General features: G+C 40.8%; 1 protein-coding gene across 21 annotated transcripts in view; it reads right to left on the bottom strand.

Annotated features, from left to right (window-relative positions):
- The window catches only part of SGIP1 (SH3GL interacting endocytic adaptor 1), a 194073-nt gene extending 182975 nt beyond the window's left edge, over positions 1–11098 (bottom strand). For 5 of the 21 annotated variants that reach the window (XM_036026240.1, XM_036026241.1, XM_036026242.1 and 2 more), the window contains exon 1: positions 10715–11096. In XM_036026240.1, coding sequence (XP_035882133.1) covers positions 10715–10724 — 10 coding nt within the window. In that variant the 5' untranslated portion in view covers positions 10725–11096. Of the gene's footprint in view, positions 1–10714 lie in introns of all 21 variants that reach the window. The other 16 variants (XM_036026247.1, XM_036026249.1, XM_036026248.1 and 13 more) reach the window with 5 other exon arrangements.
- Positions 11099–12072: the final 974 nt, after the last annotated feature.

The following is a 12072-nucleotide window of genomic DNA, read 5'->3' as shown; positions in this document are numbered from 1 at the left end:
ATGCACCTAGAACAAGAATGTGGTTTTCAGCTGGAGAGATCCTACACAGCAGAGGGGCACTTTCTTGTGGGTGGAAGGGGGGGGGGAGAAATAATCCCAGCACTACCTGGCAGCCAGGAACTATGTTAAAGCCTTCAATGTGCCCAGCAGAGTAAAAATTAATAAAGTTTACTATGGACCAAATATGCTTCTAAATGTTTTACATATATTAACCATTTAATTCTCATGATAACCATATGCTTGGTGGCTTGAATATCTCCCCTACCCCTGCCAAAAGTCTGTGATCCCTTGACAGGGTTTATTTAATCACTGAATATTTATTTATTGAGCAGTTACACATGCCACACATTGAGAATACAAAAATAAGTAAGACATGGACTCTGCTCTGGCAGAGTCCTTGGTCCTTGGGGGAGGAATGAATAAATTCAGGATAAACAGAAAATAGCTATGATCTTTTGAGAACACTTAGTCTCAAACCTATAGCATCAACCTCTATCTAAACTTTCAGGCTGCCAGCTTGCCAGGCCAGTCCCCCACAAGTCACCTCTCTCTTTCGCTCTTGCTCTCTCTCTGTTGTGTATCTCTGGACAACTCTGAGTGCTACAAGTATACTTTCTAATTAATCCTTCCAACCACTACACATGGGTACATATAAAAAAGAGACTAATTATCACTCCCATTTTCAAGAGGAGGACAGGTTCACTAGCTTCCCAAGGTCACGGGGTTGGGATTTAACCTAGGTCAGTCTGATTCCAAAGCCAGTGCTCCTAAACCACCTACTTCATGTTCTTTGGAGAATGAGAATTGAGAGCTAATGAGCACTTCATTTTCAACCTGGGGAATGTGGGACGGCTTTGTTGGCAGGAGACACTTTCGTTTGACCTTGAATGATCAGAACAGACTGTTACCATACAGATAAAGGAATGAATAGCATATGCAAGGGAGAGAAGGGCAAAGAGCTCCTGTCTGGCCTGGGTATGGAAGTGTTGTACAGCACACTGAGGCATTCAGACTTTATCTGAAAAGGACTGGGAACAGTCAAAAGCAGACAACAAAAGTGATCTCTTTGATGGCTATGACAAGGATAGGCTGGAAGACGGAAGCAGCAAGGTCTGACCAGGTATGGTAGCAGAGGGTGAAAGAGAGAGAACAGAGTCAAGAAAACCTACTGATGTGAGGCAGAAAGGAATGAATCCAAATACCAACTCTGGCTTGGTTGTCTGGTAGACAGTTTTTTGAATTGGGACACAAGGAAGCTAAGAGATATTTGATGGTCAAAATCTATAGCTCAGGAGTAGGGTCCTACCTGCTATAGGGCTTACTGACCATTTCTTCCCATTGCTATCATAACAAGTTTGTGAGTAATTTTTCACATGTCATTTTTCAGTGATTCATTAAGGGCATTTGTAAGAGCTGGATGCACAGGTATACCACCTGTACTCCAGTTTTATTCACTGTGTTTCAAATCCAGGAAACTGCCCATGGTAGAAAAAGCAAGGTAGTATTATCTCATGTGCCAGCTCCAGTCAACTGACAGAGGTGGCTGGGAATGTGAAACTGAGACAGATGTAGAGGCCAGTGAGAAAGACAGCTATGATTGATTAGTGATGCCTTCCATGGTCAAGAAAGGGGTAGTATAGCACCTGGACCCTGAGAATAGAGAATGATAGAATATGCTAGTAATTAACAGCAGTGTGGTGAAAAGAATAGGGACATCTGTAAGGCCTACCTGCAGCAGAGATGTAGCAGTGATGTACTTGGAAAGCTAGACAGCAAGCAATAATGTCTAGCCACTGAATGCTAAGAATCCCAAATGGAACCACCGAACTGAGAGAGAGCCATCTGAGAAAATAGCTGGCATTTGTGCCACACTTTTGCAGATGCTTTAATATTTATTACCTCATCCCATCTTCACAATGACTCTATGAGGAAAGGAGCCAGCATTATCCTACCTTGCAAATGGGGAATCTGAGGCCAAAGCAGTTCTAGAATTCACTCAAGGTCACACAGCCAGCCAGGAGGTACAGCCCCTTCAAATCCTGGTCCTTCCCTCCATACAGCACTGACTCACTGACAGCAGACCCGTGAGCCATGGAAACACAGGAGCAAGCTATAAATGGCCACATTGTGTATGTACTCCATAGAGCAACAACCCTGGGGACACATTCATTTGTGCATCTTTGGGCAGTCACCCAACCAGCCTCAGCACCTTTGAACGCAAAAGATACCACAGGTACCAAGTCTTTGTCTATTCACGTTTTTGGAATCACTACTAAAATAAACTTGACTTGTTCTCTTACAGAGAGAACAAAAATCCTTGGGTATGTTATTTCACTCGGCTTTGGTTTCCTCAACTGCAAAATGAGGTTGGGCTACATTGGTTCATCTTCAATGGTAGCCCACACCATCATGTTTGCATGATAACGGTCAAAGCTTTCACAGAATGTCAGTGAACACCAAGCTGTCCCTCTCAGGGAAAAAGGGCTTTTGTTCATAGTGGGAGCCAGGCTTTCTGATAAAATGTTTCGTAAAATGTAAGCTGTGAAAGTTTAGAGTGCACTGGCCTAGTGATATCACATGTCCCTTTTCATGGTAAAATTCTAGGAAACCAGTGATTGCCACGAGAAGGAACCCCCTGGGATAAAACCCTTCTGTGTTGGACAGGCTTCTTCAGGCTAATGGCTGAAGGATCATACCCTGCTAATAAAATTAACCTCCTTAGTTCTAAAGAAGGCTTTTAAAATACCAGATCAAATTTAGATGACCTCCTGTTTGCTTGTCAGCCAGATACCCAGTTCAATATGAGCAGGACTTCCCAGTTCCACCATTCTGCAAACAAAGAGCATTTGACTAAGAGTCAAGTTTGTCTAATAAATACTGCCTCTGCCACTTGCTAAGGTGATCACCTTGAACAAGTCACTTAATGTCATTGTGTCCTAGTTGCCTCCTGTTTGAAATAAGGATGGTAATAGCTATTCTTTCAGCCACACAGAAATGATGTGAGAATCAAATGTGTACATGAGTATGTAACAACTTACAATAGACTCAAAGTTTCTGAGGATGGAGAACACAGCTGCTCTTTTTTGCTGTCATAGTCACAGTGCTTACAACAGCATCCACGACTAAGGAAAAAGCTCTAGCTGTACCTGTCGAATGAATGGAGCATTTTGTAAAATTTAAAGTGTATGCAATGTCACACAATATTTTCCACATTATACAGTTTGATAAAGATATGCAACATGAATCACTCTGGATGGCTCTTTAGAAAATCCTAAAATACTAGTCTTGATGGAAGCTGTATATGAGCCAAAAATAAAAATAATGATCTTTGGTATGTAGTGAAAATATTTGTGAGTTGATGTGTAATTCTGATTCTGAAGACATCCTCACCATGGGGCTATATCTCTTGTGTGGAAATGCTCAAGCCTAGAATTGTAGCTGAACTCTCAGCTCTGACTTTGGCCTTGGAACCAGAAGCTAAGGTAGGAGTAATTCATTTACTTAAATATGTGGGAAGAACAAGTCCAGGAGGCACTATCATAAGACAGAACTAGTATCAGGATGCCAGGCTTCTGAATGCCTGCCCGTTGCTGGACACATGGATAGCACAGGCTTATGATGACTGATTTCTGCAAAGGAAACTGGCTTTACTTCCACTGAAAGGGAACATTCCCCTGTCCTTAGTTCCAGATACACTGGCCTCTTTGCTGTTCTGCCCACATCTGAGCCTTTGTGCTTGCTCTTTTCCCTGCCTCCTCAGACTCTTCCTCCAGCTAACCACATGGCTCTCCACTCCCTTCTCTCCCTCAAGTCTTTGCTCAAATGTCTTTTCAGCAAAGTCTTCCATCACCGCCCTATTTACAACTGCATCCCCATTTACTCCACTCCTTCCACTCGGTTCTTTTCCAAAGTCTTTACTCCCATATAAAGTACTTTGCACATTATTTTATCATCTGTCTCCTGCACCCAACAAGACGCAACATACAGGCAGGAATTTTTACGTTTTGTTCATTAAAGAACCTCTAATACCTACAACCATGCCTAACACCTAGTATGCATTCAGTAGATCGTTTCTAATGGACACATAAACAGTTCTATGCCAGAAGCTGTAGAAGAGGGTTGCATAAATGTGCGTTTGTCTCCCAATACAGCAAAGATGTAAAACTAATTTGTGGCATCCATACAAAAGACCAGTAGAGGAAGATTAAACCAGGAAGGTGGTAACACATTTGTTTTTGTGTCAGGGACAAGTTGTTCTGTGGTGGGAGGAAGGCGAGTTAATCATTCAGATTCAAACCTTGGAGGGAGTAGATGTGAGGAATCCAAATTATTCAGCGAATACCAGAGAGTCTCAGAGCTACAAGTTCTAGACACATGGCAGATCAATACTCTCATTTTATTTGCAAGGAAAGAGAACCCCAGAAAGGTAAAGTAACCTTCTCGAGGCATACTGTCAGGCAGTCACAACACGTAGACTCAAACCTAAGTCTGACTTCTGGACCCATGCTCTTTCTATGAAAAACATCCAAACTACACAAATTCTCCAATTCAGAATTATTTGGTGTCTAAAAATCTCACATACCATCAAACTGTCACTGTATGCACAACTATATCATATGACATCACACTCATTTATTTATTTAAAAATGCTCTCCCAAATCCCAAAGTCAAAAGTTTTAGCTCTATAAGCCACCATTTTCATATTTGGTCATGAACGAGAGAAAAGAAAAGAGACACCCTAGAAAGGGAAATGTGGGAAGGAAGAATGAGAAAAGTGGATAAAGGAAAACAGAAGGGAGAAAGAAAATAATTTACAGAATATTAACAACATTTTCTCTGGATTTTCTGGAAATATTTTTGAATAGCTGTGCTATAACTTGTCTCTTTTCATTGTGAAATCTTTTCCTTGGAGCTAATCACCAAAATAACTCAAGCTCAAGTACATCTTTTCAAATTGATTTTTTGGCTTCTCAAAATGTATTATCTGTCTCTCACAATTTAGCACTCCATAATACATTATTTTTTCCTAATTACTTCAAGTTTAAAGTTCTTGTTTCTCCAGTGAAAATATATATATGAGCATATATTTTTATATCCACCATACTGCCCAGAATAATTCCTTACAATATGTAGTTTGAAGTCATCGAAGTCATTTATATGTGGTTTTATTTACATATTCCATATGTAAACATGCTAGGAGTCCACTGTGTGTCAAGAGCTAAGTACACAGAGGTGGCTGCGATAGACCCGATTCCTGCCTGCATGGAGCTTCCCTCTGAATGAGAGGTTCAGCCCATGCACCATTAAATAACCATGAATCACAAATTCACCTTTCAGGAGAGAGACGACTAAGATGGACTCAGTGGCCCAGGATGTGTGCTAGGAAGTTTGTGACGACAAGAATGATAGAGGACTCCTGAGGAGGTAGCAGTTTTGCCAGAACCACAAGAGAATCAGTTACTCTCTGAGTAGCCAAAGCATGGTCTAGGCAGAGCCAAAGCCCCAAGGCCAGAGATTATTCATTCTAATCACTCTGAGACAGGTAGCAAGGCTGTCAGTGTTAGCGAGGCATTAAATAAGCTTGAAGTGGCACAGAAAGCCTGCATGTGCAGGCTCTTTTATGCTGTGGATTTTAAGAGGAATGAGAAGATATAGAAATTTTGTATACCTCATTAAGGGAGTGACATGATACAGGTTATTTAAACAGAGATAGAAAATATCTTTCTAACATCCTATAGATGCAATTAAATGACATACGTGTTCCAGGATGGAGACTCACCCCTCTGTAAGTCTAAACCCCCTCCCCCACTAGCTCTCCAATAGTAAGCAACCCATCCCATGCCCATAGAAATACCTGGTCCTTGGCATATAAACAAGTTAGACCTAATACCTCTGTCCCAAACCCCACTTTCTCCTCAAGGGGATCCCACCCTTACCATGCTCCCCAGTTCTCTTTTATCTGTGACCTTTTACTCATTCAATTAGTTTTTTCTCATGTACTTTTTCAGACATGAACCCAAATCCATTGTAATGCCTTAATGTCTCTTCTCCCTTCCAAGTTCTTTATAGCAATCTCAATAAATTCTCTTTACCTTTCTTAATTCTACTTGTGAGATTACATAATGAAAATAATCATGACTTAACAGCAGTAGATATGATAAAATTGAATTGAGAAAAGAAAACCACCAGTATGGTAGTAAAATTGAACATAATTGAAAAACCCAGTGTCATAAGTCTCTAAAACATCTGAAAATATACTAAAAATCCCCTTCAGTTTTTCCCCCATCTCCTCAGTGTCCTCTAATTAAACCTTCTCTCCCTCAAATAGAAACATTTGAAATTGAAAACACATTTAATATCATTGTGCTCTTCTGGCTAATTACTATAGTTACCGTACTGTTCTTTACACATTTCATAGCAAACACTTAGTATTTCAATTAGAAAACGGGCTTAATAGTCTTTGATGGACGAGTGTGAGAATTCAACCATCATATCATCATTCCTCTGGGAAAACTTGTTTCAAGAGAGCAATTCACAAAGTTTCAGGAACATAAAAACTGAGTTGGCGACTTCCTGCAACTTGTTTATTTGAAACACGGATAGGGTATGTGCCAAATTCAACAGAAGGAATTATCCAGAGTCTTCTAGCATGGTTCATCTAAGTTAATTTTTTAAAAAAAGACTGCATGTTCTTTTTAGAGATTTAGAATTGACCCCTAGAACTAGATGAAAACAGACATATAAGGAGGTTCTTTCTGACACAGAGCCTTGAAGAAGGAGAGAAATTATATAAATGATAGAACATATATTAGAATCTCATAGGCATGTTTAAAATTTTCCAAAATAACTTCACTATTTCTAGGAAGGAAATCAGTAGAAAGTTAGAAGTATTTCTTTCAAAACTTCTTAACTAACTATAAAGTGAACAGTTCCATCTTCAAAATGCACTGTTCTGTTGTGATCATATCAAAGAATTCTCCTAATAAATAAAACTCCATTTCTAGAGAGGAAAAAAAGAGGCTTTGCTGTTATAAGGTTAATTGAACAATAGGTCAGTCAATCTAGAATTGTTCAAAAAATTTTAAATAACGATTTTGGAGATGCAAGGCCTTAACAAGGAATTAAAAGGCATGACTCTGTGAGTATTTGTATTTAAATGAGGGAGAGGCAGAATACGCCACCAAAGAAACCAAGTCCTGGTTTTCCATTCGGTTAACATGACCGACCACCTGATGCAAAGTAAAAAGAACAGATTCTTATTGAAAATGTATGATAGGTCAAAAATATGAGCATTGTTGTTTAATGAACTCGGGTTCAAATTCCATTCCACCATATTTCTGCCCCAAAGTATTATTTTTTTATTTTTGCAATTTAGAAAAAGTACAGCAAACATATTGCATACACAGTACACTTGTGTGCAGGTTATTATGAACAGTAAATATAACAAAATTTTAAAAATCACTCTGCACATTATAATTAAATCCAGTAAACCCTTAAATATGCTTGTTAGTTGAAAAATATGTTCTGTAAGATGAAATTATTGGCACCGAAAAACTTTCCTTTCCAGTATAATACTTAAGAGCCTGAATGTGGAACTGAGAACACAAGCACTTTCCGTGTAGTTCTGCGCAGACAAGGGAGAACTTCCCAGACTGCCTTACAGACACACAGATGCCCAAAGAAATCCTGACTTTGTTTCACTTACCTTAGAAGGGGTAGCTAAATGCCATTCTCAAATTTCCATAATAACACATGAAAAACAATAGAATCCTTAATCTGTTTCCCTAATCACATGGACTGTGTTGTATGCTTAGACAATACATACATCATTTAGCAAATAATTCCCTTCATTCACCCTCTTTCCCTTCACATTCATACTAGATATTGTTTCACATCATGTGGCATTCTTTAGGAAAGACACAACTCAATACCAGCCACTGCTAAAAAATAGAGAATGCAGGAATCAACAAATCAATTACCTTAAAAATGCATTTCTTATAAAACTATTTGGAGCCACAAACTACTGGTAATCTGCTTGAGGTCCCTGAAAATTATTTTATTGCCTTCTATGACATTAGAGTCACTGAGGAGGTAGCAATATTTTTCATCTATGACAAGAATTGCCAATAGGCATAGAATAAATGGAATCTATATCCTGTTCCATCAAGTCAAGATCACAAAACTAGATTATGAGCCATTCAGATGAATATTTGTTTACTCTTGTTTTACACAAAGTAGAGAAGTAGCTTTCAACAGTTGCCTTGTTCATGCTTTTCCTGAGCAGCAGACTCAAACACTTCATTGGATGTACAAATATATACAAACAAATGCAAATGTAGTTTCTCTTTCTAGAATGCACATGTGTGGATGACTCTGTGTGTGTGTGAGAGAGACAGAGAGAGAGAGACAGAGATGAGATGAGATACAGGTGCCCGTTAAGAGACCATTTTAACTCTCTAAATGTCCAGTAAGACATTCTCAGAGCCCACTAGGGATGAGGTAGGTGGAAATAATAACTGCTCTCCCATATCTTCAGAGTAAGAGCAATTCAGAAGTGAAATTCTGGAATGCAGTATCAGAAATATGTATGTATATACTTCCCCTAAAACTGGCATCTAAGTCAGAAGGCCATTGACAGGCAAAGTAATTTCTGGTCAAGGTTCCTACCTGCCTTTCTAAGATACCTGAACCATTAGGATAATAATTCATGAGAGCATTTAAGTAGGAACTACATGTAGATAAAAATTATTAATTTCATTTACATTTTTAAGTCATTGGTAACATCTGTCCTGTTTCTTTTGCAGTAATCTTACAGAAGGTAACTATTCGTGGTATCACCTATAATTCATAACAGTGCTAAGATAACATCCTTCATTAGATAAATTTAGCAAATCCAAAGCAATAGTTTTAATCCAGCTCCAACACAAGTCTTTGTTACAGTTCTCATTTCAGTTTAGGCAGCTCAAATAAGCTTATTGCAGGGCTTTGAACTGACATTCTGGGATGGCACAATAGATAATACCACCAGAAGAATCATTAATGAGCATCAATAAATGCTACTTCCTTCAAAGAAGACACTTTAACTCCACAGTCTGCAAGGCAAGATATAAAATGAAAGATGCTTGACTCCCTTGTTTAAGATTAAATTGAATCAGATGTGTGCAGATTTATTTTTAGCAAATGCTATATAAAATTTAGCTAGAGAAATATAGTACCTCTATAGACAAGACTTTTTTTTTTTCTGAAAAGGGCAATCAATCTACTTGAGCTTTTAATTGAAAAGTACATCAGTAATACTCTCTGTTTGTCTTACCTTGTTATCAGAGATTAAATCCATTTTTAATGAATGAAAATAAATTTAATCTTAGAGCATTCGTAATCTCAGTTTTATTTAGGCCTGTATTTAAAGAACTGCTTGAGAGCCCTTTGCAAACAAAACCAGGCTCCATATCAAAATGATGCCCAATCTCTTTTTTAAGTCTATTTTCTAAAATCTGTGGGCCAGAACTATAAAAGTCTTCACTCGATCATGTTAACAATGTTTGACGTGATGGTAGAGAGGGCAAAAAGAATTAATTTCTGCTAAATATGTACAGGCTTCAGTGCTGTTGTTTTGAAAATGTCCTCCTCTTATTCCATTTTGGTAAATTTCTAAGGAATGTTTAAAATCTGTAGGACAGACTTTAGTTTAAGAGGTGGCCTCTCTGTCATTTTCATGGCTGATTTGAGACCCATTATGCTCTGGATTCTGCACTGTGAAATCCAGGCTGGGGACAAATTTCTGCCTGTCATCTTAGGAAAGGCCAGGAGTTTTGCACCATCCTACAGTGTGAAAACAGAAAATCAAAGCCAGGGTCAGGCTGCCTGTTTCCTTTTTAATCAGCCTGCTATTTTTTTTGAGGCAATCTCGGCTGTCATTATCTCGGGCTTGAAAGGGAATTTAGCAGAATGAAATACAGTTTAAACAACATCTGCCCTGGAAAAGTTCCTCCTTACACTTAGTATCGAATGCAAAGGGTAATCAGTAAGTAATCGTTTGATGTTTGGCTAAGAAACATTGTACAAGGAACAACAACAACAACAAAAACCTGATAAGAACCTAAATCAGGAGCCAAGAGGCCTGGATATGTTCCTCATGCTGCTCACTCTGTTGCAATGGCATCCCCATTAAACTATACCTTATGGACCAAATTTGCTGCATCTGTCACCCCAACAATCAGATGTAAATTGCAGAGATAAACATACCTTAACAAGAATTTAAATTTTTTTAAAACAGTTCAGGAAAAATTACAGCATGGATAACTCACTCAATGACCTCTCCTGTCTAATGTCAATTTCAGAAAACAAGTTTCCATTGTAAATGTTTAATCAGTGTAGTCCCAGGAACCCAGAGCAGACAACCTTATCTTCTCTTCCAACTTATTTGCTCTGCAAGCTCTTTAGTAGCTCTATTTCATCTCCCTGCAAACACTTTATGTTTTTCTCTCTCAAAATAGCTGGGGGCCCTGTAGGGTCTGAGCTAAACAGCAGCCCTGTGGTTTGATTCCATGAGTCTGAGCCCTGGTCCACTGCAAGCAAACTGCAGCATTTCTGCTTGCAGATACTGGCAACCAGGTTTCCAGACCCGCCACAAGCACAGACTGCACACATTCTTCAATGCTCTCGTGCCCAAACCTCGCCTGAAGCCTGTCAACCACAGCAGAAAGCATCCTACCTTCCATCATGGTGGCAGAATTGCATTCCTTAATTTCCAAGGAGTCTGAGAAAATACAGGAGGATAGGATTCCAGGTCCCAGCTAAATCCTCACAACACTGCTGCCGCTGATGCCGGGCGATCTGCTCGGTCCGTTGCTGCTGAAGCCAAAGGAGACAAGTGTTAACCCCAAGGATAGGCCATGGATGCAGCTGCTGCTGCTTCACCTACAGGCTCCCAGGAAGATGCTGCGAGAGAAAAGAAGAGCTGCGAGCCGGCGAGCTGCACCGCCTGCGCTGCCTCAGCCAATCCCTTCAGCTCTGGACCGCGTCACATGGTAGCCAGCCTGCATCTCCTGACACAATACCCCCGGAGAGCGCACTGAACCTATTTCCCGTCCCCATTCCCCGCCACCCCGAGCCCCTGCCGCGGGTCGCCAAATGCGCAGCCCCTTCCCCACCTGGTGACGCACTTCCCCCGCCCCTCCTCTTGGTCTTCTAAACCTATTGCAGCTGCTGGTACCCGAGATTAATTATCAGGCGCTGCCACCTTAACAGGGATGAAAGGAGCACCTAAGTGGTTTGCTGCGGAGCGTTTGTGGTTTTTTGGTTTTTTTTTTTTTTAACTTAATTCGGTGCTGTTTGAAGTTTAGCCGCACACTTTAAAGCTTATTCCCATCTCCCTTTGCCCTGAAGGAATGTCAGTGCATGTGGCCTCCCCATATGTCTGTGAAAGTCCCTGCTCCCTCCTGTCCTCCCTCCCTTTCATTGAAGAGAGAAAAATCAACCCGGCTGACGTCACAGCACAAACAATTATCCCCAAAAGGATGATGCAGAAGAAATTTCACCCCAGCTGCCTTCAAGAACGCCAGGGGATTAACCGCGCATGACATGCCGAGGGCTGGGAACTATCATTAAAACAAAGAAACAAAAGAACCCACCCGAGGGGGCTCCAGATACAAACTGGCAACGCTTGAGATAATTTCTGGGGCGGGAGGCAAGAAAGAGGGCAGCGGGCAGGGAGGGGAGGCTTCGGCCGACAGAAAACAGCCGTGCACGCCGCTTCTAACCGCGGTGACCTGGGCGGGCGGGCGGTCACAGACTGGACCCCTCGGGGCGTCTCTCGGGTCGGTGTTCGAGTCCCCTGGCCCGAGCGCTCGCGAGCCACCTGGCCAACTCAGGTGGAGGAGTGTGGCTGCCGCCGCCAGCTGTAGTGCTTATAGGAAAACAACTTTCGTCTAAATGACACGTTTTTCACTGCGGGCCACAGACATCTGTAAATGCCTTCCAGCCCATTCGTTCACCCCAGTTGAAATCCAGAGGGAGGCAATTGTGTTGGGTTCTGGCCGAAGGATGGGTGAAGCCCCAGGTTTCTCAGCT

This window comes from Phyllostomus discolor, chromosome 5 (assembly GCF_004126475.2).
Source record: "Phyllostomus discolor isolate MPI-MPIP mPhyDis1 chromosome 5, mPhyDis1.pri.v3, whole genome shotgun sequence".
Classification (NCBI taxonomy): Eukaryota; Metazoa; Chordata; class Mammalia; order Chiroptera; family Phyllostomidae; genus Phyllostomus; species Phyllostomus discolor.
Note: the sequence above shows the minus strand (reverse complement) of the source record. Positions and strands in the feature narration are given on the sequence as shown.